Raw genomic sequence first — 22,297 nt, forward strand, 5'->3', positions numbered from 1 at the left:
CCATGTTGTTACATATATGAGTAGTTCATTTCCCTCACTGCAGAGTAGTTTCCCTTTATATAGATGTACTACAATTTGTTCATCCATTCAGCTGTTGAATGACATTTGAGTTGTTTCCAGGTTTTGGCAGTTATGACTGCAATGACTATCAATATTTGCATATAGTTTTTGTGTGAATATAGGTTTTTATTTTTCTGGGGTAAACACTTAGGAGTCGGGTTGCCGGAATGTATGGTAAGTGTTTAACATTATAAGAAACTGCCAGCCTGTTTGCCAAAGTGGTTGTAACTATTTTGCATTACCACCAGCAGTATATAAGAATTCTGGGTGCTCCATATCCTCACCAACATTTGGGGCTGTCCGCTTTTGGTGGGATTTCTTTAGTTATCCTAGTGGGATTTCTTTAGTTATTCTAGTAGATGTATAGTGATGTCCCATGGTTTGAAAGTAATTTCCCTAATGACTAATGACACTGAGATCTTTCCAAGTGCTTACTTACCATCTATATATCTTCTTTAGCAAAGTATTATTCAAATATTTACCTCATTTTTAATTGGGTTATTTTTCCCTCTATTATTGCATTGTTATAAAATCTGGACAGACATTTGTGTTTTGCAAATATTTTCTCCCAACCTGTTGCTTGGTTTTTGTTCTTTTAACAAGGTCTTTCAAAGGGCAATCGTTTTTCACTTTAAAATAGTCCTATTTATCAATAATTTGATTATGGATTGTACTTTTTATGTTGTTTCTAAGAAATCTTTCTTTGACCCAAAGTTACAAAGATTTTTTTCCTGAATTTTCTTGAGGAAGTTTTAGTTCTAATTTTTAGATTTTGGTTTATAATCCATAAAATGGAAACTTTTAAACTGTGAACAAGATTATAACAAACTATTTTATATTATACATTACCTCAGTTTACAGTGTTATGCTAGACATTATCTCATTTGCCGATAATCTCATGTATATTTGTTAGTATTTCTGTAGATAAGGAGACTAGAATCAGGAGAGTACACTCAAAATCTCATACAGAGAAGGACCAGCATGTGTTCTAAGACTTTGGCTTGTCCATATTTTTTGCACCACACTAAACAGTCCTATTTGGTGCAGCAGTAGAATCTGTGAGATGTGTTTTTTTCCTTATTCACTAAAAAGAAGAAGGAAAGAAATTCAGTTATTCTTATTCTTGAGAAGGTTTCTAGTTCTTTTCCATGAAAAGTAGTTAATTTCCTTCTAATGGGATGGAAAGGGAATGCAAAATCAGAAGTCCTAAAATAAAATACCAGCCCACCACTTCCTACCTTCTGGCCTTAGACTAGGAACATAAGGTTACTGAGCCTCATTTTTTTAATCTGTAGGTAATTAAAGTACCTACTGTACAAGGTTATTGTAAGGATTAAATTAGATAAGGTTTGTGAACATATCTACCATGGCACATAGTAGATTTTATTACATGTTAATTTCTTTTCTTCCTGACACATCAGTAGTTTATCACACTTGCCCGTGGAACTCCAGTTATGTGCAACAAAACTCATTGCCCCATATGAACAGAAAAGATTCCATTTGGATTTTTTTCTACGTTTTATTGATGAACGTTAGGGTTGCAAACTTAGAAAATGAATATGTTAGATATATCTCATGTTTCAGGAAGGTTACAACAAACTGTATTCAGTCAGGAATTCATCCCAGAGAAAGAAATCCCCAAACCGATTTCAGTAACCCATTGTAGTGTTCAGTGGTTGTGTCTATCGGTCATCCTTCTTCTTAGTTCTTGCTAATTCTTGTTGAGTTTTTTCCTTGTGTACATTGTAAAGTGGAAAGATCTTACCTTCTCTCTAATCTTTACAAGCTCTTCTACTAGTGAAACAGGTTAATAATTTGACCAAAGTCATACAGAGAGGAAGTGGTGGGACCAGACTTAAAACCTAGGTCTGTTCTATCCACATCCAGCCTTCTGGTTTTATACCCTAGCGTGCTTACTCTTCACATTGCAGTTTTAGTTGCTCAATGTCACTCAGTTCCTTATAAAGTCAACTTTCAGTCCTCCAAGTGACCTTAGGTATTTTGTCTTTCCACAGAGTGATCTCAGGCCCTTAAATCATCTAAGTAGTTAATCTCAAAACACTTTCCTATTTGTACTTTCTTCTGCTGCTCTGTACCTGGAGTTAGACTTTGGTATGGACTTGAGGAATGCTGAGCAAGACAGGAAAAGCCTTGTAGCCATGATCTCATCATACACCTGGATGTGCACTATATTCTACCTACTCTAACTCTTGGAGAACTGGGCACAGGATTTCTCCTAAATCTCCAACCTAACTATGGCCCATAAAGAGGCCCGTGAAAATCAGAGGGTGGCATTTGCACTTACTTTATCAGTTACTGAGAATATTAGTGGATAACATTTTCCATGCCTAAAACTGGCACCTAGCACTGTGTGGGTTACAATGGAGTGGAGAAGAGAGTCCCAGCATCTATTTCAGGACAAAGGACTAGCACAAGTAAGGAAATAACTACAAATTGGGCTGTGCATGATGAATGTGCTGAGAGTGTAACAATAAGTGTATGATACCCAGGGCAAACCTGTGAACCTCCACAAGTCATCCCTATTTCATGGGCACACATCCCATCGGTGTGGAAGGAGAAGGTGTTCTATAGTCATGCAGAACTGAGAAAAGTGCTCCTACTTCCTGAGGGGATTATAATCAGGGTACTGAGAAGAGAACATGAAATGACATATATGGAAGCCCTTTACATACTGCCTGACTTGGACTGGGCCTTCCTTTGTATGCCATAAACCCCCATGTACAGATCTAACACTGAACCCACCTTATGGTTTTTCCATTGTCTCTTGCCTCAGTCTTCCACTAGACTAGTCGCTCCACAAAGCAAGGACCATTCCCTGCATGGCATGCAATCATGAGACATGTTTACCCACTGCCCTTACTTCTATTTCTCTCTTTCTCCCTCTTTTTCCAGATAGGGAAAGGAATGAGGCTTAATATCTAGTTAAAGAGGAAGAAAAGGAGTCTTTTACAGCTCAAGAAGAACTTTGGGTTGATTAATACACGACAAAACTCAAACTTACCCCTTTCACTTATAACTATCATCTGACATGGTGCCTCTCAGGCCAGGAAGAAAAATCAATCCAAAGCTTTAGATAATCTTTCATGAGCAGAAAAGCTTCCTTGCTTGTTGTTTTTACCTGCCAACAAGTTTCCTTCTTGTCCTTCTATGCTAGGTCATGTCATTGCCACACACCTTTTGACAGTACAGACCATTTTCCTAGATGACAGAACCCTAAATGATAAATGTTCGGGGCTTAATGCCAAAGTTGTTAATTTTCCTTTAGGTGTGATGTTCTTTTAAGAAGTATCTTTTGGGTTTTTCTTTGGTAATAAGTGATAACTCTTAGATTTAGTTTAGATAATGAGTTTGCTTTGTTTTTGCTAACACCAGTGGTTCTGAGCAGTGGGTAGGTTGGAGTCAAAAAACTTTTTACATAGACTTGCAGAATGCTTGGGTCCTTGCCTTTTGGTTCCTTCCTTTCAGGTTTGGCAGGGCATATGCAAGACACAGTGAAGAAATAGGGGACTACAGCTTTAGGGTCAGCTTCTGCCATAGGATACTTTGACATGTGACTGACTGGAGGGATTACTTCTTCATATTGTTCATTAAGAAATCAAGAACCAGTAGGGTGCCTGAGTGGTTCAGGCAGTTGAACCTTTAACTCTTGGTTTCAACTCAGATCCCGATCTCAGGGGTCATGGGATCAAGCCTCACATCAGGCTCTATGCTCAGCACAGAGTCCACTTAACTTTCTCTCCCTCCCTCCACAAGCTCTCTCTCTCTCTCTCCAATAAATAAATAAATCTTAAAAAAAAAAAAAAAGAACCAGCAATCAACAAGATGTTGGTCTCAAAAGATGACATGTCTTAATGTAGAGCATTATGTAGGCATTGTAGGAAGTAAGAAAAAAAATGATTCTTCATATTGAGAACTGTTGACTGAAAAGCCCATGTTTTTTAACACAATGTGGCTATAGTCCCTTCTTAAAGTCAAATGAGATCATTTGAGCTATAAAAGAAAAGGTGATTTTATAACAGTAGACACAGACTGGGAGCCCACTGGCCAAATTCAACATGTGGGTATCTTTTATTTGGCACAAATGGTCTGGCCTATATGGAATTTCTTTTTACCATTTTAACTGATTATTTTTTTGAAATTTAGCAGATAAGACATAAAAATCCAGACTTCTGATTTCATCTGAAAATAGGCCTGCACTTTCCTCTTTACCAATGTCCCCATTCTTCCCTACTGTCTGTCTGGCCCAGGACCAATGTGAGTGGCCATTTATTTTCAGGCTTACACTGCTTTTTTCCTTTTTGTAGCCTTAGACGGAATTTGAACTTTTTTGCATACTCAAGTCTTAATAAAAATTTTCCTTACACCTGGCCCATTTCTTTACTTGCATTACTTGTCTGCATTTGAAATGGGGGACTACACCCTGAAGGTAGGAGAAAACAGGTGCAAATTTGATTTATTCTGTTTAATTAGAAGTACACTCAACAGTGGAAGCAGTTCCCTTGTCTTGGGACCAACCATGTCTTGAAATCTGCTTACCATCTCTGATTTGCCAGCCTCTGGTGGCCCTTAGTAGACCTTTCCTACCAAGTGGCTACTGAGGGCTTCTGAGAACTATGGCCACCTTTTCTCTGTCTCCCACTAATGATGCCTGCATCTTTCCTTATGCTCCCCTAGTGCCCAGCATGCAGTTTGCCAAGGATTTGCTCCTAGTGAAGGAGAAGGAGGGTGTCCTGCAAGTGCCCATCATTCGGAGTGGAGATCTGAGCTATGAGTCATCAGTGAGATGCTATACCCAGGGCCATTCAGCTCATGTCATGGAGGACTTTGAGGAGAGAAGAAATGAGGACTTTTCGAGGATTACATTTCTGAAAGGGGAGAAAGTAAGTGGATTCATGATGGCTGAAAGATCAGATTGTGTTTTTCCTTGATACCTTTACTTGTCCATAATGAAGTAATTTAGACAAATTCTGAACATCCTAGGAATTCTTTTACTAATTGATATTATTTGTAATATTATCATCAGTCTTATATGGCTTTCTTCTTTGTATCCTGTTTACAACCAAATAAATATATCATTGGTTTAGCTGGCAATTTAGAGGATATGTAACATTTCTGGAATTTAACAGAATCAAATGAATGAGGCTTCTCTTAATTTGCAATTGCATTCGAGATGAACACACTCCACCAATGTTACCTAGAGGAGGACAAGACAATTCTCCAATACCTGGGCCCCTGTCTCAGGGCAGCATATGTTCTAGTATAGAACCAATAGGATAGTACCAAATAGGTAGACAGTTGAGCAGATTCAAGCCAATAGAATGTTCTCTTAGCAATACACATGAACAGTGGTGTATATGGGCATAGGAACTCCTGAGAAACTCCAGTCAGTAAGTATAGCTGCATTAGACTCAAAGCCTGCAACCTCAATGTATGTCAAAAGTGTATGTATATGGAATAGGAATCACATTTCCCCATTTTTGGATTTCAGTTTCAGATAATTGAGTCACTTGCACCCTCTTGATTCAAGATACCCAATCCCCATTGGTCATTTCAAGGCCTTTCTCTTACTTTATTTGTTTTATTTGATGCCTAATCTCTAGCCACATTCCATTCCCCCTCTCAGAACTCATCAATCTGTCGTGTTTAATGTGTATCCCTTAATTTATATTTATTCTTTAAAAATGCTGGTTGTAGAACATGGAAGACTCCTAACTCTGGGAAACGAACTAGGGGTGGTGGAAGGGGAGGTGGGCGGGGCGTGGGGGTGACTGGGTGGCGGGTACTAAGGTGGGCACTTGACGGGATGAGCACTGGGTGTTATTCTGTATGTTGGCAAATTGAACACCAATAAAAAATAAATTTATTATAAAAAAATAAAATAAAAAATAAAAATGCTGGTTGTTTTGTATGCAAATTTTAACTTATAAAACTACTGTGTTACAGCTTCTTCAAACTTTTACTGTTTACTCAGAAATATATTTTAATATCTGTCCACATTTATGTGTACATCTAATCTATTGCTGAGATAGTGCATAATATTTTGTGATGTGTATTTAGTACATTTTAACCACCCACTCTTAGCAATAGATAGTGAGGAACTCCAGAAATAGTGCCCAGTCATCTCCTAACACTCTGCCACCACAGATAATGCTGCAGTGCACAACCCCATACATAGCCAGTTACAAACCTGAGTGGGAATTTCTTTGGATATACACTCAGCAGCAAAATTGCTGGGCCAAAGGCCATGTATGTACTTACTTTGAAAAAATAGTGTCAGAATACTTTCCAGAAAGTCATTAGCAGTGGCATGAAGGTTGTTATAATCCTATATCCTCTCCAACACTTAGCATTACTCATCTTTTGAATTATTGCTAATCTACTATATATAAAGTTATATCATTTTGAAATTTGCATTTCTCCAGTTACTACCAGTATATATGCCTGTTAGCTTATTGGGTCTCTTCTTATGTAAATTAATTGTTTTTATCCTTTGTTTCTTATTATTGTATTGTTGCCTTTTCCTACTGATTTGCAATCTTTTGTATATTCTAAGTATTAATTTCTTGCCAGTTGTAGACATTTTAGACATTGTAAATATTTTTCCTGTCACTTATCTATTACTTTTGATCATGGTGTTCTTAGTTGAATAGTTTTCAATTCTGGTATAGTCAAACATATCAGGTGTTTGCTCTATGATTAGTCCTTTTGAAGTTTAGCATTAGAATATCTTACACATCCAAAGTTACTGCAAATTCTTCCCTGTTCATCTTTACTACCAAAAAAAAAGTGATAGCTTCCTTGGTCTTTTATACATTCATGACTCATAGAAGCCCTGTCTTAGTTATATATTACGGGAATTTTACTGGTGGCAGGTCAAAACATGTGTTTAAAAACATACACAAATACTACAGATATGATCTTCAGCTTCAAGTCTACATGTCTATATTTGTTTTAAGTTCAAAAGAGGATTCTCTGCCTATCCAGGAGACAGTTTATAATTTAATAAAATTATAAAGAAAATACAGTCTATTCATCTATATGTTACCCACATGACAACCTATCATTCTTCAGAAGTGCACTTTGGAATCTTCATTTTCTCTGGCATGCTCAGCAATTTGTCTTTGAAACTTGTCATTCATTAGAATGTCCTTTTTAAAAGGATATCCTGAAGAGTCACTACTAAATTCATGCTTTCTATCAAGAAAAAAAAGAGACATTCTTTAGGGGCTTAAAATCAGGTTAGCAAGCTACCTATAAATGTTCACAGGATGTTCTCCTTCCATTTAGTGTGATTTCAGAAGTATGAGAGTAGAACTTCTCTATACCCACAGAATAGCAGAGTAGATTTAAAATGGTTCAACTAAAAATAATCCTACTTCACATCACATGACTCTACTGTTGAGGTTACTGCATTATCTAAAATGTTTTGGCCTTATGTTTTCTTAAGAATAGAGTGCTCAGTAAAGAATACTCAGTATGGGAAACACTTGATTTCTTTCCATCAAACAGGGATTTAGATTATGTTCTCAGACTTTCAGGACTCAGCAGTTTTCAGATGAGACACCATTTGACAGAACATTTGAAAGGTGCAGCATTGAAAGATGTCTTAAGCCTAACAAGAAGCCTTTCTGAACTTCTTCTAAAACTCTTCAGTTTTTACTGAGGGAAAGGACCATTGGTTAGCTCTTTCCAGGAATCCTAATCCATATGTTAGACCCCCAACATCAGAAATTTGCCTTTTTTTTTTTAAGATTTTATTTATTTATTCATGAGAGACAGAGACAGAGAGAGAGAGAGAGAGAGAGAGAGAGAGAGAGAGAGAGGCAGAGACACAGGCAGCGGGAGAAGCAGGCTCCATGCAAGGAGCCTGACCTGGGACTCGATCCCAGGTCTCCAGGATCAGGCCCTGGGCTAAAGGCGGCGCTAAACCGCTGAGCCATCTGGGCTGCCCAGAAATTTACCTTTCATAATGTGTATGTACACATTGGTTTGATTAGGTAAAGTGCACAAATTTCCTACAGGTGCATTGGAGTGGGTTACTTTATTAATTTTGTTTTGCATAACCCATGATGAATCATTCAGTTTGGAATGTTCTAATACAGGACTCTGCATATGGGTATGCCCCAGTCAGGCATGAACTGTTAGATTTAAATATTCTATTTTGCAAATGAAATCGTTTGGATCCTTTTGAATTTGTGCTGCCTCTCTGATGCTGCAAAAAAGAAAAATCATTTTCTAGGAAAAGCAAGAAAATTACTGATTTTTCACTGCAAATGTTAATCTATCTTATAACATTGGCTCTAGATGAAGAACTGTACTGTTTCTATCCATGATGACTCCATGTTTGAGCCTGAGGAACAATTCAGGGTCTACCTTGGCCATCCTCTTGGAAACCACTGGAGTGGAGCCAGAATTGGGAAAAATAACATGGCCACCATCACCATATCCAATGATGAAGATGGTAACAGAAGATACTATCTTTCGTTACTCTTTGGTTGATAGAATATGAACTGATGTTTTACTAATAATGTAATTATAGGTGTTTTGTAAAAATGAAAGTACTGTAAAAGTGTCTACCGATAACAATCTCAGAGTATTTATATAAACTGTTGGCAGCCAGTGATCATCTTCTATAGAATTCCAATAAGTTTATAGGTGTGCTTAATCTCATTATTCTCTATCACATTGCCAAGAGAAAAGGAATGGGTATGGTTATAAGCCAGGACAGAGATGCTAAGAATAAAACCTGTGTAAGTCACTGCAGTTCAGGAGCAAGATTAGAAATATGATCAGAATGAGTTGAATCCAATGAACTAATTTAAACACTGCCACCTTCCCAGAAAAGTCTAGTTTCTCAGTTTTCTTCTAATTGATTTGGCCTATTAACCAAAAAAATCTTAAATTCTTTAGTTGCGAGTCAGCAAAGAATGACCCAGGCACTGGGGAAAATAAAACCAAATCTGTTTCAAATTGGCACATAATTTTTTTATTCAAATAGATATTTTGAATGGATAATAGTATTACAGATAGTAATAGCTGTTTTTATTGAAAGTTTACCGTATACCAAGAACCACGCTAAGCATATTACATTATCTTATTTCATGTAATCCTGACAGTAACCCCTTGAGGTAGGTGTTATAATCCCCATTTTATAGGTGAAGAAATTGGGCCTCAGCAAATTTATGTAATTTATGCTCATAGTTACATAGCTGTAAGCAGCAAAACTGGTTGTAACCCTTATTTTATCAGATTCTAGAATCTACATGAGAGTTAGTGAGACTCCAGAGTTTCTGATATAAAATCAAGAGCAACTTGGACACTGGGTAAAATAAGAAGAGCCAGACTTGAAGCTAAATTAGTCCTTTGCCTAAGGACTCAGGTTCAGATCCTGAAGTGAATGAATGTCTCTTGCTCACACAGAAACCCTATGATTGAGGCTCAGAGAGGTAATAAGGGACTCTCCTAAGTTTCAAAGAACATTCTTTTTTTTTTTTTTTTAAGATTTTATTTATTTTGTTAATGAGAGACACCGAGAGAGAGAGGAAGAGGCAGAGACACGGGCAGAGGGAGATGCAGGCTCCTTGCAGGGAGCCCGATGTGGGACTTGATCCCGGGACTCCAGGATCATGCCCCGGGCCAAAGGCAGGCACCAAACCACTAATCCACCCAGGGATCCCCTCAAAGAACGTTCATTAGACTACAAAACCTCCAATGAATCTTATCTTCTACAATTAGGAAGAATTGATTTTGTCAGAGGGAAAGAGGAAAATGAAGAGACTCTAGAAATTACTGCAAAATATTATAGTATGTTAGAAATAATCTAAAACTTGTAATTACTCTCAGTTTTCCCTTTTTTATCTCACTCCACCACTACCACTCACCCTTCCCCCTGAGAATATAATGGAAAAGAAGGCACAATTTGAAATTTTTGTAAAAACCAACATATTAATCACTTTGTAGCAATGAGAATAGTACCTCAAACCAGATTGTGTTAGGAAGTCTTGTGTTCTTCATTAAAACTACTCATTCTTAACTAAATAAGCTGTGAGAAGTTAGGAACATTTAAGGGCTTGGAACATTTAAGTTAGGAACATTTAAGGGCTCTGAAAAGAAGGACCCAGAAGATCAGAGACGGGAGATGGACTTGGAAAGTTTAGGTAGTGTATAAATGAGATAAATTACAAAGCTTAGAAATTTATATCTCATAAGTGAAAAAGAGTCTATTCACGCAATCAGTCGATAAGTATTTATCAAGGGCTAACTCTGAGTCAGTCCCTTGATAAAGCGTGTGAATTTAAAAACATTTTGTGAGCTGTCATGCCCAGATGGAAACTTGGACCTTATGCATTTCAAAATGCTTAAAAATAATCCCCCACTATGATTTTTAATAATAGGCCTATGAAAAACAACTCCTGGAGAATCATAAATTCCTTTTCCAAAGCTCTGCTGAAGGGTAAAAACTGATTTTTGTGATCGCAAGCCATTTTACCTTTGTATCATTTACTAATGTGGAAAAGTCCCTCTTGTCTTGATAAGGTGTTTTCAGGGGAGTGGGAATCCTTTGTACTTTCCTAATTTGCTCTTGTTTTCCTAATCCTGTTTCCTTAGCCCCTACCATAGAGTTTGAAGAAGCTGCATACCAAGTCCGGGAACCCTCGGGGCCAGATGCTGTAGCCCTCCTGAATATCAAAGTGGTCCGCAGAGGGGATCAGAACAGGACATCCAAGATTCGCTGCAGCACTCGGGATGGGTCTGCCCAGTCCGGAGTGGATTATTACCCAAAGAGTAGAGTCTTGAAGTTCAGCCCCGGTAATCGAATGCCAACTCTCATCTGTGGATTTTACTTAATAGAGAGGCAAATATCCTGTATTTGAAGAAAGGAATGAGCAGAAAAATAAAAGAGGAAAACAGTAGTACTTATTAAGCATCAAGTACTTATTAGGCACACATTTGCTATTACAGGAATCTTTACAATTTTTAATTGGTAAAAATTGGCATTGAGAAAGAACAAAAGTAGATCCCTTACTTCAGAACTTCACCCTTGGCATCTGGACTCATTTAAAAGAATTTTTTGGTTGTTGTTAGCCTATGATTTGGTTGAGTAATAGATGCATTTGATTTTAAAAGAATAAACATGACTGCCGTCATTCAGTAAAACATAGGACGAACACTGTGTGCTGGGCCCTTCAGGAATTACTAAAACCCAGGAGGTACAATCTCTGTGCTCCAGTCGTTTAACGTCTGCTAGGAGACAGGATACCCTGCTAGATTTCCAAAAAAGGTTTAGAGAGAACCATGGAGATGAGTCAAAGGACAAGAGAGAGAGATGGGATTCAGGTCGCAACTAAGTATTGAACTATCCCCTATGTATTAATTTGATGGGAGAAATAAGACAGAGAAGGAATTGAATTATATGCTAGATCTTTTTCACAGAACTTCCTGGAGCAATATAAGGGGAAAAGACTGGTGTAGATCCTGGAACCATTTGTGATATAGCCAGAAGTAGGCAACAGTGGTAGGAAGCCTTTTCAGAGACATCTTGGCAAGTAGGGGGAGGAAGTGACTCCCTCAGGAATGAGGGGGGAGGGGTCTCTGATGTCTTTCATTACACTGGAATTTTAAAAGGGCTTTTGGCTCCATCCCATGTACATGTGTTTAGTGTTTGCCAGAAAGGTAGATGCCCTTCCTCAGCCTCTACACAATGATTCTTCTTCCACGTGTCTTTACTTTTTCCTTTCCTTTTCTGCATAAGGATCTGGAGAAAAGACAGGTTGTGGAAGTAACCCAGCCTGGGTGTTTGTAGGAGAGGAAGAAGGGGATACCACCAGGGATATTTGCACCTTCAGAGAATCATTTTACAGAAAAGGAAAGCAGTTCCTAAGGCTCTAACCCTCTTCATCCCAGCCTGCCAAACCTTTATGCTATGGTCTTTGTGGGGACAGTATGGTAGGAAACCTTTGAGATACAGTTCTCAGGACAGCTTTGATGGGTGTCTATGTGTGCAAGTACAGCCACACAGGAGCTCATGCCTAAGTGTAAAGGAGAAAGAAAAATTAAGCAAAAAAACTCATAACCAGGGTGGAGTGTATTTTGGATCATAGATTTTTATTACTACCAGCTAGTGTCAGACAGGAGCCATTAATCCTCATATGGTGTTGAATAGTGAATCTGCAAAACTGAGCCTCTATCACAGATGGAATTTGGTCTATAAAATAGGTTTCTCACTTGAGATAGGACTAAAGTGATTAGCAGCCACTGTATTTATAGAAAACCTCTACAAGAAAAGGGCAGATTTTAACAAAATGTCAGCAGTGCCAACCTCCACTGTCTTAGGTAGGTCACCTAATGAGAACTTTTGCTGTCTTTCTGTTCTGTCCTTGGTGAAGGTGTGGATCATATCTTCTTTAAAGTCGAGATCCTATCCAATGAAGACCGGGAATGGCATGAATCCTTCTCCCTGGTCCTTGGCCCAGATGACCCAGTGGAAGCAGTTCTTGGTGATGTGACCACTGCCACCGTGACGATTCTAGACCAGGAGGCAGCAGGGAGTCTCATATTGCCAGCACCGCCCATCGTGAGTACTTGACCCAATAGGTTCACTGCTTTTATGTCCTAGTGACTAATAGATGATAACTTGAGATAAGTAGTTCTGATGCTGTACTTCTTCATTCTTCTAACACTGGTTAACACAGGAGCCACCTTGTCCCTTCCTTCCCAAATCCCCTCCCTGTGCCACCACCTCCAGGGGATATTTGGCAATGTCTAGTGACATTTTTGGTTGTCACAACTGTCACACTAGGTGCTTCTAGTGGGTGGAAAGCAGGGGAGCTGGTAAATATCCTACGATGCACAGGACAGCCTCAACAACAAAGAATTATTTGGCACACATGTCAGTAGTGCTTAGGATGAGAAACCCTGTCCTAGCATAAGAGTAAGACCAAATCACGTTCATACCTTAGTCTGATAAACATAGGAAGTACAATACAATTGATCTTCTCACTTCTTTGGTGGGATCTAGGAGAAGGGGAAAAAAAGTAATGATATCCCATATCTATTACCCTCCATACTTGCCACATGCATAGAGTTAAGTATTTGCAGAAGTGTAGTACCCAGTTTCCCAAGCTGAGGATGTGGAGAATGAATGCACTGACTTTACAATTAGGAAGAAAATGTCTAGAGGTTACCAAGGGAAATTTAACTCATAAAAATGAAGCAGTCAGAATAAGTCTTCTAACCTCCCCTGGCTAGTCTCATATAGTAGAAGGATCATTCCAAAATTTGTCTCTTATCTGACCATGAAAGAAATACACTATCTTTATTTACTTTTGTTTTGCCATGTACACTACTGCATACTATTAATAATTTAATGCAACTTCATTTATTTTATTTTTTCTTAATGCAGCTTCAAACTAGTAACTGTTCATGATATAGCTTTGGTTACAGTAGGCATAAAAATAAAATATATTTCATATAAGTGATTAACATGATGGTTTAGGAATAAGATTAACACGATACTAAAGCTTTTAGCTCAGGCAGATGGAGGATCTTCACCACCACTAAAGATCTGTAGTATCTTTTAGGTATGCATGGCAAAGCACTATGAAAACCTCTGTTGTATTTTTTTCTTTCTTCTTTCTTTCTTTCTTTCTTTCTTTCTTTCTTTCTTTCTTTCCTTCCTTCCTTCCTTCCTTCCTTCCTTTCTTCTCTTTCTTCTCTTTCTTTCTTTCATTTTCTTTCTTCCTTCCTTCCTTTCTTTCTTTCTTTCTTTCTTTCTTTCTTTCTTTCTTTCTTTCTTTCTTTCTTTCTTTCCTTTTTTTTCTTTTGTTATATATTAAAGAATCCCTAGCAGTTAAGGGATCTTGTAGATATCTCAAAAGGGGAGCCTTAGTTCTCTGAGCCTCCCAGCACCCAGTCCAGGCTGAAGCTTTGTTGCTCCTTTGCAGGTTGTTACACTTGCTGACTATGACCATGTAGAAGAAGTTACCAAGGAAGGAGTCAAGAAATCCCCCTCCCCAGGCTATCCACTGGTTTGTGTTACGCCCTGTGACTCTCATTTCCCCAAGTATGCCATCATGAAGGAGCGTTGCAGCGAGGCTGGCATCAACCAAACATCTGTGCAGTTCAGCTGGGAAGTAGCCACCCCCACTGATGGCAGTGGAGCCCGGTCTCCCTTTGAGACCATCACTGACAACACACCATTCACCAGTGTCAACCACATGGTAGGTCTAGGGTTCTGGGCCTGGTTGCATGGGGAGAAAACTGGTATTTCTCTTTGTCACTCCAACTCCATCAAATTCCTTAAGGCCCTTGTGTGGCATTTAGAATAAAACAAATAAGCAGATACATATAATATATACACAGGTTTTTATGCTTATTTATAAGAAAAGGTAATATGGTGTCGTAGAAAAAGATCCAAGCTAGTAATCAGACAACCTGTTTACTAATCTTGATTCTCCCTACTTTTAACTTGTGATATTAAGAGGTTACTTAACTCCCCTGAGTCTCTGTTTCCTGCTCTGCAAAATAATACCTCTTCCACATAGCCACTTGTCAAGGTCATTGAAAAATCAGATATAAAAGTCATCTGTAAGCGGCAAAGTAAGTCAAAGATTCCATGTAGGTACAATTAATGATTACTTTTTTTTTTTTTTTTTTAAAGAGTTTTTATTTTTTTCTTTTTTATGATAGTCACAGAGAGAGAGAGAGAGGCAGAGATACAGGCAGAGGGAGAAGCAGGCTCCATGCACCGGGAGCCCGATGTGGGATTCGATCCCGGGTCTCCAGGATCGCGCCCTGGGCCAAAGGCAGGCGCCAAACCGCTGCGCCACCCAGGGATCCCAATGATTACTTTTTTCACATCTCTTCAATCATCTAGTAAGTAGTAGGATATAAACTCCTTAAGGATGTGGACCAAGTGTTCTCCCACATTTGTATAGCCTAACATGCTCAGCATATTGATGGTAGTCAGGATGGCACAGTTATTAAACAAAGGATAAAATGTTTCTTGAGTGGTCAACATTATACAGAATTGTAGGAGGACATGAAAAGAAGTTCACTATGCCATTGCTGTCCTCAGATAGTCAAGACACCAAACCAATATTTCTGCCACCATCAGAGAGCAATGAATAGTGAGGGTTTTCCCAACCTTAAGAAACAGTGCACTGTGGTGACTGCTCATCACACCAGTTGACGTCATTCTCCACAGAGAGAACTGAAAGCAGTGGAGATACTCCTCACCGTAGCTGGCACATAGCAAGCCCTCAACAGTTTTTTATTGAAATTAGTGCACATAATAATTTTGGAGAACAGAGATTTCTTTCAGACTGGATTTCTCAATTTTCTCCTAGTCAACTCTCAGTTTGTTCTCACTTTAATAAGTGCTTCCCATAGAGGGATAATAGTGGAGAGCAGGTACAGATGGATAGGCGGGCAGGGGGTGGGAGGGTGGGGAGGGGCCTCTGGGTTTGGCAAAGTCACTCATATTCATTGTTTTTTGCACAGCTTATTTGGAAAGGTCAAAAGATCCATTCTTTTGCAATATAACCTAGTTCAAATGTAAACTATCTGATAAAATTTAAAAACTTAAATGTCGAGACTTAACAGCTTATTGTTTCCTAAGTATCTAATTCTCTCTTCAAAAACCCATGAAGGCAATTTTCGGTCTGATTTGGCCTAAATATACATTTTTTAACAGGTACCACGTTTATGATTTTACATTATGTTTCAGTTTTTCTTCTTGCAATGACTTGGTGACTAATACTTTTATCCCAGTTTCCTTTGCTCTGTCTTTGTTTCTTTAATTATCTATTTAATATCATTGTATTGTGTGCCTTTTTATAAGATGCCTCAAATCCCTTCTGAACTAAGTCCGTGTGTAAATAAATAAATAAAACGTTGGCAGCTAATTAAAAAAATTTTAATGGAAAAATCCTCTTTAATTTTTAATGGACTTCAATGAAAATTGCTTTCATGGGTAGAATTTATAAGTTTGTACAATCGCTTTGTGGGAGGTCTATGGCACACAGAACTGCTAATTAATTTTTCTTGTTATATACTTCCCTATGTGTATGCACATGTTACTTAAAGAGTTGTGGTGACCCACGCTGCCTCTGCATAGATTGAATTAAGCATTCTTACGGCTTCTCTATGTCTGAGAACACAAAAGATTCTGTCGAAAGACCTTCAAAGGCCAGTAGGTGTCAGAGGCCAAGTTCTCAACTTCAACTCTCCATGTTATTGTAACCTCTACAGTGTGTGTGGTCCCTAGGTGGGGGCTGGGGGAGGGACTAGTGGTAGGAAAGAAAGAAAAATCAGAACTCCTGGGAAAGGACCATATCTCTTCTATATCCTGACACTGTACCCTCAACCAAAGTGACTTGGAGGCCAACTAGTCTTAATGGAAGGGCTGGAAACCAGTTGAGTGGTTCTTATGCTGAACCTAATATAGGAAGAGAACAATACTATCACTGGTAACCAGTCATCTCTGGGCTCTTGCTTCACATCTGTCTACTTGTTCCTTGTCTGACATACTGCCTGAGGCTGTAAATACTCTGTCCTAGTGCCTGGCTCCTGGGAGAAAGCCAATAGTTTTGTGGTGAGTGAATAAACAGAAGAGTGGATAGATGGGTAGAGAGACAGATGCTGGGTGGTCTGCACAGATAACCCTGTACCAGAAACTGGCTGTGTCATATCATCCAGAAGATACAGTCTAAGGAACTGTTTAAGGAGTATACACATGTCTTAAGTACTTTATTTTTCCCCCCATAGGTCCTGGATAGCATTTACTTTAGCCGGAGGTTCCATGTGCGTTGTGTGGCAAAGGCCGTAGACAAGGTGGGCCACGTGGGGACTCCCTTAAGGAGCAACATTGTTACCATTGGAACAGACAGTGCTATCTGCCACACGCCTGTAGTAGCTGGGACAGCCAGAGGCTTCCAGGCTCAGTCCTTCATCGCAACCTTGAAGTACCTGGACGTCAAGCACAAGGAACATCCAAACAGGTCAGGCAGGTGGTGCCTTCCACACAGAGAGGGCTCTCCTTTGTGGGTTTTCTGGATGAGACGGAATAATGAGTGATGCTTCTGCAAAATAAGAATAACAGTGATAAATGCTTCAGGAAAAATTTAACTCCTTCAAAGGCCCCCTAAAATCTGGGCCCTTGCCTGTCTTCTTCACCTCATGTCCCTCAGCTGGGCATTTTCACCTGCCAGTCTACCACAGAGAATCAAACTGAAATCAAATCCCCAGGGCTTCTAAGTCTTTTATGCTGCATTACCTCTTCCATGCCAACACTCTTTTTTTTTTTTTTAAGATTTTATTTATTTATTCATGAGAGACACAGAGAGAAAGAGAAGCAAAGACACAGGCAGAGGGAGAAAGAAGCAGGCTTCATGCAGGGAGCCCAATGTGGGATTTGATCCCTGGTCTCCCGGATCACGCCCTGGGTTGAAGGCAGGTGCTAAACTGCTGAGCCACCCAGGGATCCCATATGCCGACACTCTTGACTGCACTTCTCCCAGCCCCCATCCACACCCTGTAGCTAAATCCTGTTTTCTTACTATACCTAGCTCATGACATCCCTTCTAGGAACTTCACCATCATCTTTCCCAATTTAATTTGGAAGCTCCTCCTTCCAGCTCTCCTGGCACTCACGTGTGCCTCGTTCAGAGCATTATCATCATTCATTCTCTTTCTATCCCCATAGTAGATGGTGAGGACAGGGATCATGATTTAAAAAAAAAAATGTTTGCACCCCGCTGCCTGGGACAGTACTTCTTGGCACCTTACAGACACTTACTAAATATCTAATTAACAGAGTAATAGTACTGTATAAACCAAAAGTCACTGGACAGATGTGCTTTTATTTTTTCCTGTGTTACCATGATTTTGATGGAAGATACTTTCATGTTTGCCTAGCAAGAAAGAATTCATGTATATTATATATAGTCATTAAACCTTGTGGTATTTGTGCATGTGTCTTTATGAGCAACTGAGTTCAGAGAAAGGGGTTCATTTGCATGGAGAAAAAAACATTTAAATACAGAGGCAAGACTATGCAAATCCTTTCTTTTTTCTAACATAGTAAGACATACGTTTGTTTAAAAAGCAGGAACAGAAGTGTTCAGGCCACTACTGACCCTTTCCTAGCAAAAGAAACATACTATTCATATTCCAAGGTTCTGATTCCTCTTAAAAATGCCTATTGGGCTTTTGTTCCAAGAGACAAGCTGTAAAAACTCAAAAAGACACCCTCAATCAACATGCTAAAAATTTAAACTTGCACAATGAAAATAATGCAGATTAGAGTTCTGTTGTATCGCAGTCTTAACCAATATTTATTAACTTAAGCTCGTATTTTATTTAGAAATTTTATACTATATCCTCTGGAAAAACAAAAGAAGTGAAGGAAATAATCCTTGTCTTCATTGTGGGGAGGCAAGATAAACAGAGTCTGCGAGCATATAAGAAACAGCAGCCAATATGAATAAGTTACAGATGTCTTGGTGTAAAGGCATCTAAGCTCTGAGAAATGCAGATGAAGCGAGAACACCCTGCAAATGCGGCCAGGCCAGCCGGTAAGGGCTGCCCACATGGCTGGAGCTTAAAGGGAGAGAAAGGAGAAAGCTCTTTTGGTTAGGAAGATACAGCAGGAGGAATGGGATATGCTTATTCCTAAGATGCTTTCCTGAGTAGGAAGTATCAACCTTACTTCCTTAGAGTTGAAAGAGCTCAGTGATGTTGTTTGGCACAAATACTTGAAAAATTTGGGTTTCAGCCCTACCCAGTCTCCCCAGGCCCTCACTGTGATGGGTTAGGGGAATGGTGCCTCTCTGAGTCACTGGGCCCTAGCTCACAAGGAAACAAAGCTTCTATTTAAAGCAAAAGAAAGCTTTCAAGTAATTTGTGGTTGTGATGTTATATTTTCTTGTATAGAAGAAACAACTGTGATTTTTTTATTGCTATCTGTTCTGAGCTGGAGGATCTCTTGGGGGAGGGGGGCAGAGGGGACAACCCTAGGAGTACGTCATACCTTGTGTTCCTTCATGGGAAGCTTCAGGACAAAAAAAAAAAAAAAAGGTAAATTCACTTGTGAAGGCAGAATCAGTTATGAGAAAGAAATGTACCCTACTAACTCTTTCTAGCAGGTACCTAAGCACTACCTCTGCCCATTTCTGCCTTAGAATCCACATCTCTGTGCAGATCCCACACCAGGACGGAATGCTGCCCCTCATCTCCACCATGCCACTGCACAACTTGCATTTCCTTTTGTCCGAGTCCATCTACAGACACCAGCACGTCTGCTCCAATCTCGTCACGACCCGCGACCTGAGAGGCATCTCGGGTGAGGGACAACTTCCATGCTAGCTTTCCCATTCCAGCCTGGCACAGTGGTCCTAGGGACACAGCTGAGTGAACTCTGCTGTCATGTCTCCTGGTCTTCAAAAGCTGCATGATGAGTGGAGTTCCTTCCTAGCAGACAACCAGACATAGGCAGCTTAGACAGTGACGTGAAAATAGGGAAAAACAAGGATGTTGGAATCAAAGTGACCTAGGTTCAAATCCTTAATCCACTACCTGTACAACTGAACAGAGACAGCTGGACCTCCCCAAACCACTGTTTTCTTATCTATGATGTGAGGATAACAAGTGATACCTGTCAGGGTGAGGATTTAATTTGTTGACATTTTTAAAGCACCTGCTATGGTAAATGCTGGTTCTTTCCCTCCCCAATAGTGAGCATGTTTGGATCTGTGCTCTAAAATCCCCTTATTTTTTTTTAAAGGATGTATTTATTTATTCATGAGAGACATAGGCAAAGACACAGGCAGAGGGAGAAGCAGTCTCTCTGCAGGGAGCCCGATGTGAGACTAGATCCTGGGTCTCCAGGACCACACCCTGAGCCAAAGGCAGATGATGCTCAACCACTGAGCTACCCAGGCATCCCTAAAATCCCCTTATTGCAGCATCTTCAGAAAGCTAATGCACAGCTGTCACATGTTGTAGGGTGGGTTATCTGGAGCAGGAGCTGAGAAGGAGGATGGGGTGCAAGATGTTTATTGGGATCAGCATCTGTCAAAGGGGAGGAAAAGAAGCAGAATCAGGCAGAGGGATGAGTCAGACTACCATGTAGCCCCACCAAAGCCTCCACCCACTCTTCAGGGAGCTCTGGAGAGAGCCTAGCCATCCAACTCACCCTACTTCCAGCCTCATCAGACAGGCTTTTCTGTCACATCTCAGTCAGTCACTAGGTGCTAGGGCCCCAGTAAGGGTGGCCCAAGGAGCCAGTGTGCCACTGATGCCGGCCTGTAGTTGCTGACAGCTGAGGAAGTGCATCCCTATGTTAACCACAGCAGACGTTTTACTCTGCAAAAAATCCTGTCCATTTCCATTTACCTTAGCAAGTGTGCATTAAATGTGTGTTCCCTCCCTTGACAACCAACAAATCATTTACTAGTGTTTGGGAAGATAGTAAAGCATTCATATGCTCTCTCGTATTCAGTAAGCATCACTTTAGGTAGTGATGCTCTTTATAGAGTAGAGATTAGTTGAATGTAAATTATTTGCAAGTCACTGAGCTACACATGAAAGTTTAAGTGGCCCACATCCGCCACTGGAAGAAACATACTATGTTTATAGGCTGAAAGTTTGTACCTCTTCCTACCTAAACACAATTTAATTGAATACATGTTCATTGAGTTCTTAGTCCTTTTGAGGGCAGAGGACCATGTGCTGGTGCCAAACAGTCTAAGAAATGCATCAACTCTTTCAGAATACTATAGTTGCTTTTAGTATTATAAAAATTTTTAATCTGATATTCTAAAATTGTATCTGTATTTAGCTCTCTGCTGCATAAAGGCCTTCCTTAATTTAGAACAGTTCAGTTGCTTGGCAGCATTTGATCCAATAATGTGGATAGGTTTAGTCAGGCATCATTAGTGAGCTATCATTAACACGAAAGTAAGACTTTTTTTTTCCAATAGTTCAGAAACTATGGAAGCAGAGAAGGTAGTCAGATATTGGTTTGTTGGCTTTACATAAAAGCTACTTTTAAAAAAAAAAATCAGTCTTAAAAAATAATTCATCAACAAATTATCTAGAGAGTAAATGTGTTTCTTCGAGGATTGATTGCCAAGCCTCAGTATGTTTTCATTTAAAGACACGTGGGACTCCACTTATAGTATCCTTTGCTCACCTTTTCTTCTAAGGTTCCTGCAGCCTCTTAGAGGAGTCTGTGAACACAGTCACACTAGGCCGTGGGCACAAATCTAGCTCCCCTTAGCTTCTCGCCCAGTGTGTTTTGGGAGCCCTAGTTGGTCTCTTAGTAGAATCTCAGGTGGAGGGTAGACTATCTCAGTCTCACAAGGACACATCACTTTTCCCCACTCATCTTCTGGGCAGCCAGTGAGGGACGTGTCCACAGACCAAGTCTCTCTTCCTTGGGGTTTTTGTGTGTGTGTGTGTGTGTGTGTGTGTGTGTGTGTGTATTTTTTTATTGGATTCAATTTGCCAACATCAACTATAACACCCAGTGCTCATCCCATTAAGTGCCCTCCTCAGTGCCCGTCACCCAGTCACCCCATTCCCCCACCCGCCTCCCCTTCTGCTACCCTTTGTTCGTTTCCCAGAGTTAGGAGTCTCTCATGTTCTGTCTCCCTCACTGATATTTCTCACTCATTTTCTCTCCTTTCCCCTATAATCCCTTTCACTATTTTTTATATTCCCCAAATGAATGAAACCATATAATGTTGCTGAGTGAAGTAAGTCCCTATTCCTTGTTCTTCCCTCCCGCACAGAGGCAGGGTTCCTGAACAACAAAGTGTACGATAGCACAGCCCTGGGGCCTGGCTACGACCGCCCCTTCCAATTTGACCCTAGCGTCCGGGAGCCCAAGACCATCCAGCTCTACAAACACCTGAACCTGAAGAGCTGCGTCTGGACCTTTGATGCCTACTACGACATGACTGAGCTGATTGATGTCTGTGGGGGTTCTGTGACTGCCGACTTCCAGGTGTGTGCACCAGGGGTTTATCTGAAGCCTTCGAGCACCTGAGTGCTGTATAAAACCTTGTTTGTTCCTGAAACACTTCTGTTGCATCCAGTGGCTCCCAAGAACTAGGATAGCCACGTCCCTTAGCAGCATGGTGGCTAGAGAAAGAGCCCCCCAAAGTCCTCTAAATCAGTGAATTGGAAAATTTAATGTGGAAAATGTGAAAAT

At 39.9% G+C, this 22,297-nt stretch overlaps 1 protein-coding gene across 2 annotated transcripts in view; it reads left to right on the forward strand.

The window, feature by feature from the left end:
- FRAS1 (Fraser extracellular matrix complex subunit 1) overlaps window positions 1-22,297 on the forward strand; it is a 429,868-nt gene that overhangs the window by 372,979 nt on the left and 34,592 nt on the right. For both annotated transcript variants that reach the window (XR_005988333.1, XM_041758154.1), the window contains exons 59-66: window positions 4,756-4,961; window positions 8,386-8,542; window positions 10,690-10,890; window positions 12,468-12,655; window positions 14,025-14,300; window positions 16,849-17,081; window positions 19,263-19,423; window positions 21,876-22,090. Coding sequence is in view for 1 of the 2 variants with exons in the window: in XM_041758154.1 (XP_041614088.1) it covers window positions 4,756-4,961; window positions 8,386-8,542; window positions 10,690-10,890; window positions 12,468-12,655; window positions 14,025-14,300; window positions 16,849-17,081; window positions 19,263-19,423; window positions 21,876-22,090 (1,637 nt within the window). In the remaining variant the exon portion in view is untranslated. The remainder of the gene's footprint in view (window positions 1-4,755; window positions 4,962-8,385; window positions 8,543-10,689; window positions 10,891-12,467; window positions 12,656-14,024; window positions 14,301-16,848; window positions 17,082-19,262; window positions 19,424-21,875; window positions 22,091-22,297) is intronic.

This window comes from Vulpes lagopus, chromosome 6 (genome assembly GCF_018345385.1).
Source record: "Vulpes lagopus strain Blue_001 chromosome 6, ASM1834538v1, whole genome shotgun sequence".
NCBI lineage: Eukaryota > Metazoa > Chordata > Mammalia > Carnivora > Canidae > Vulpes > Vulpes lagopus.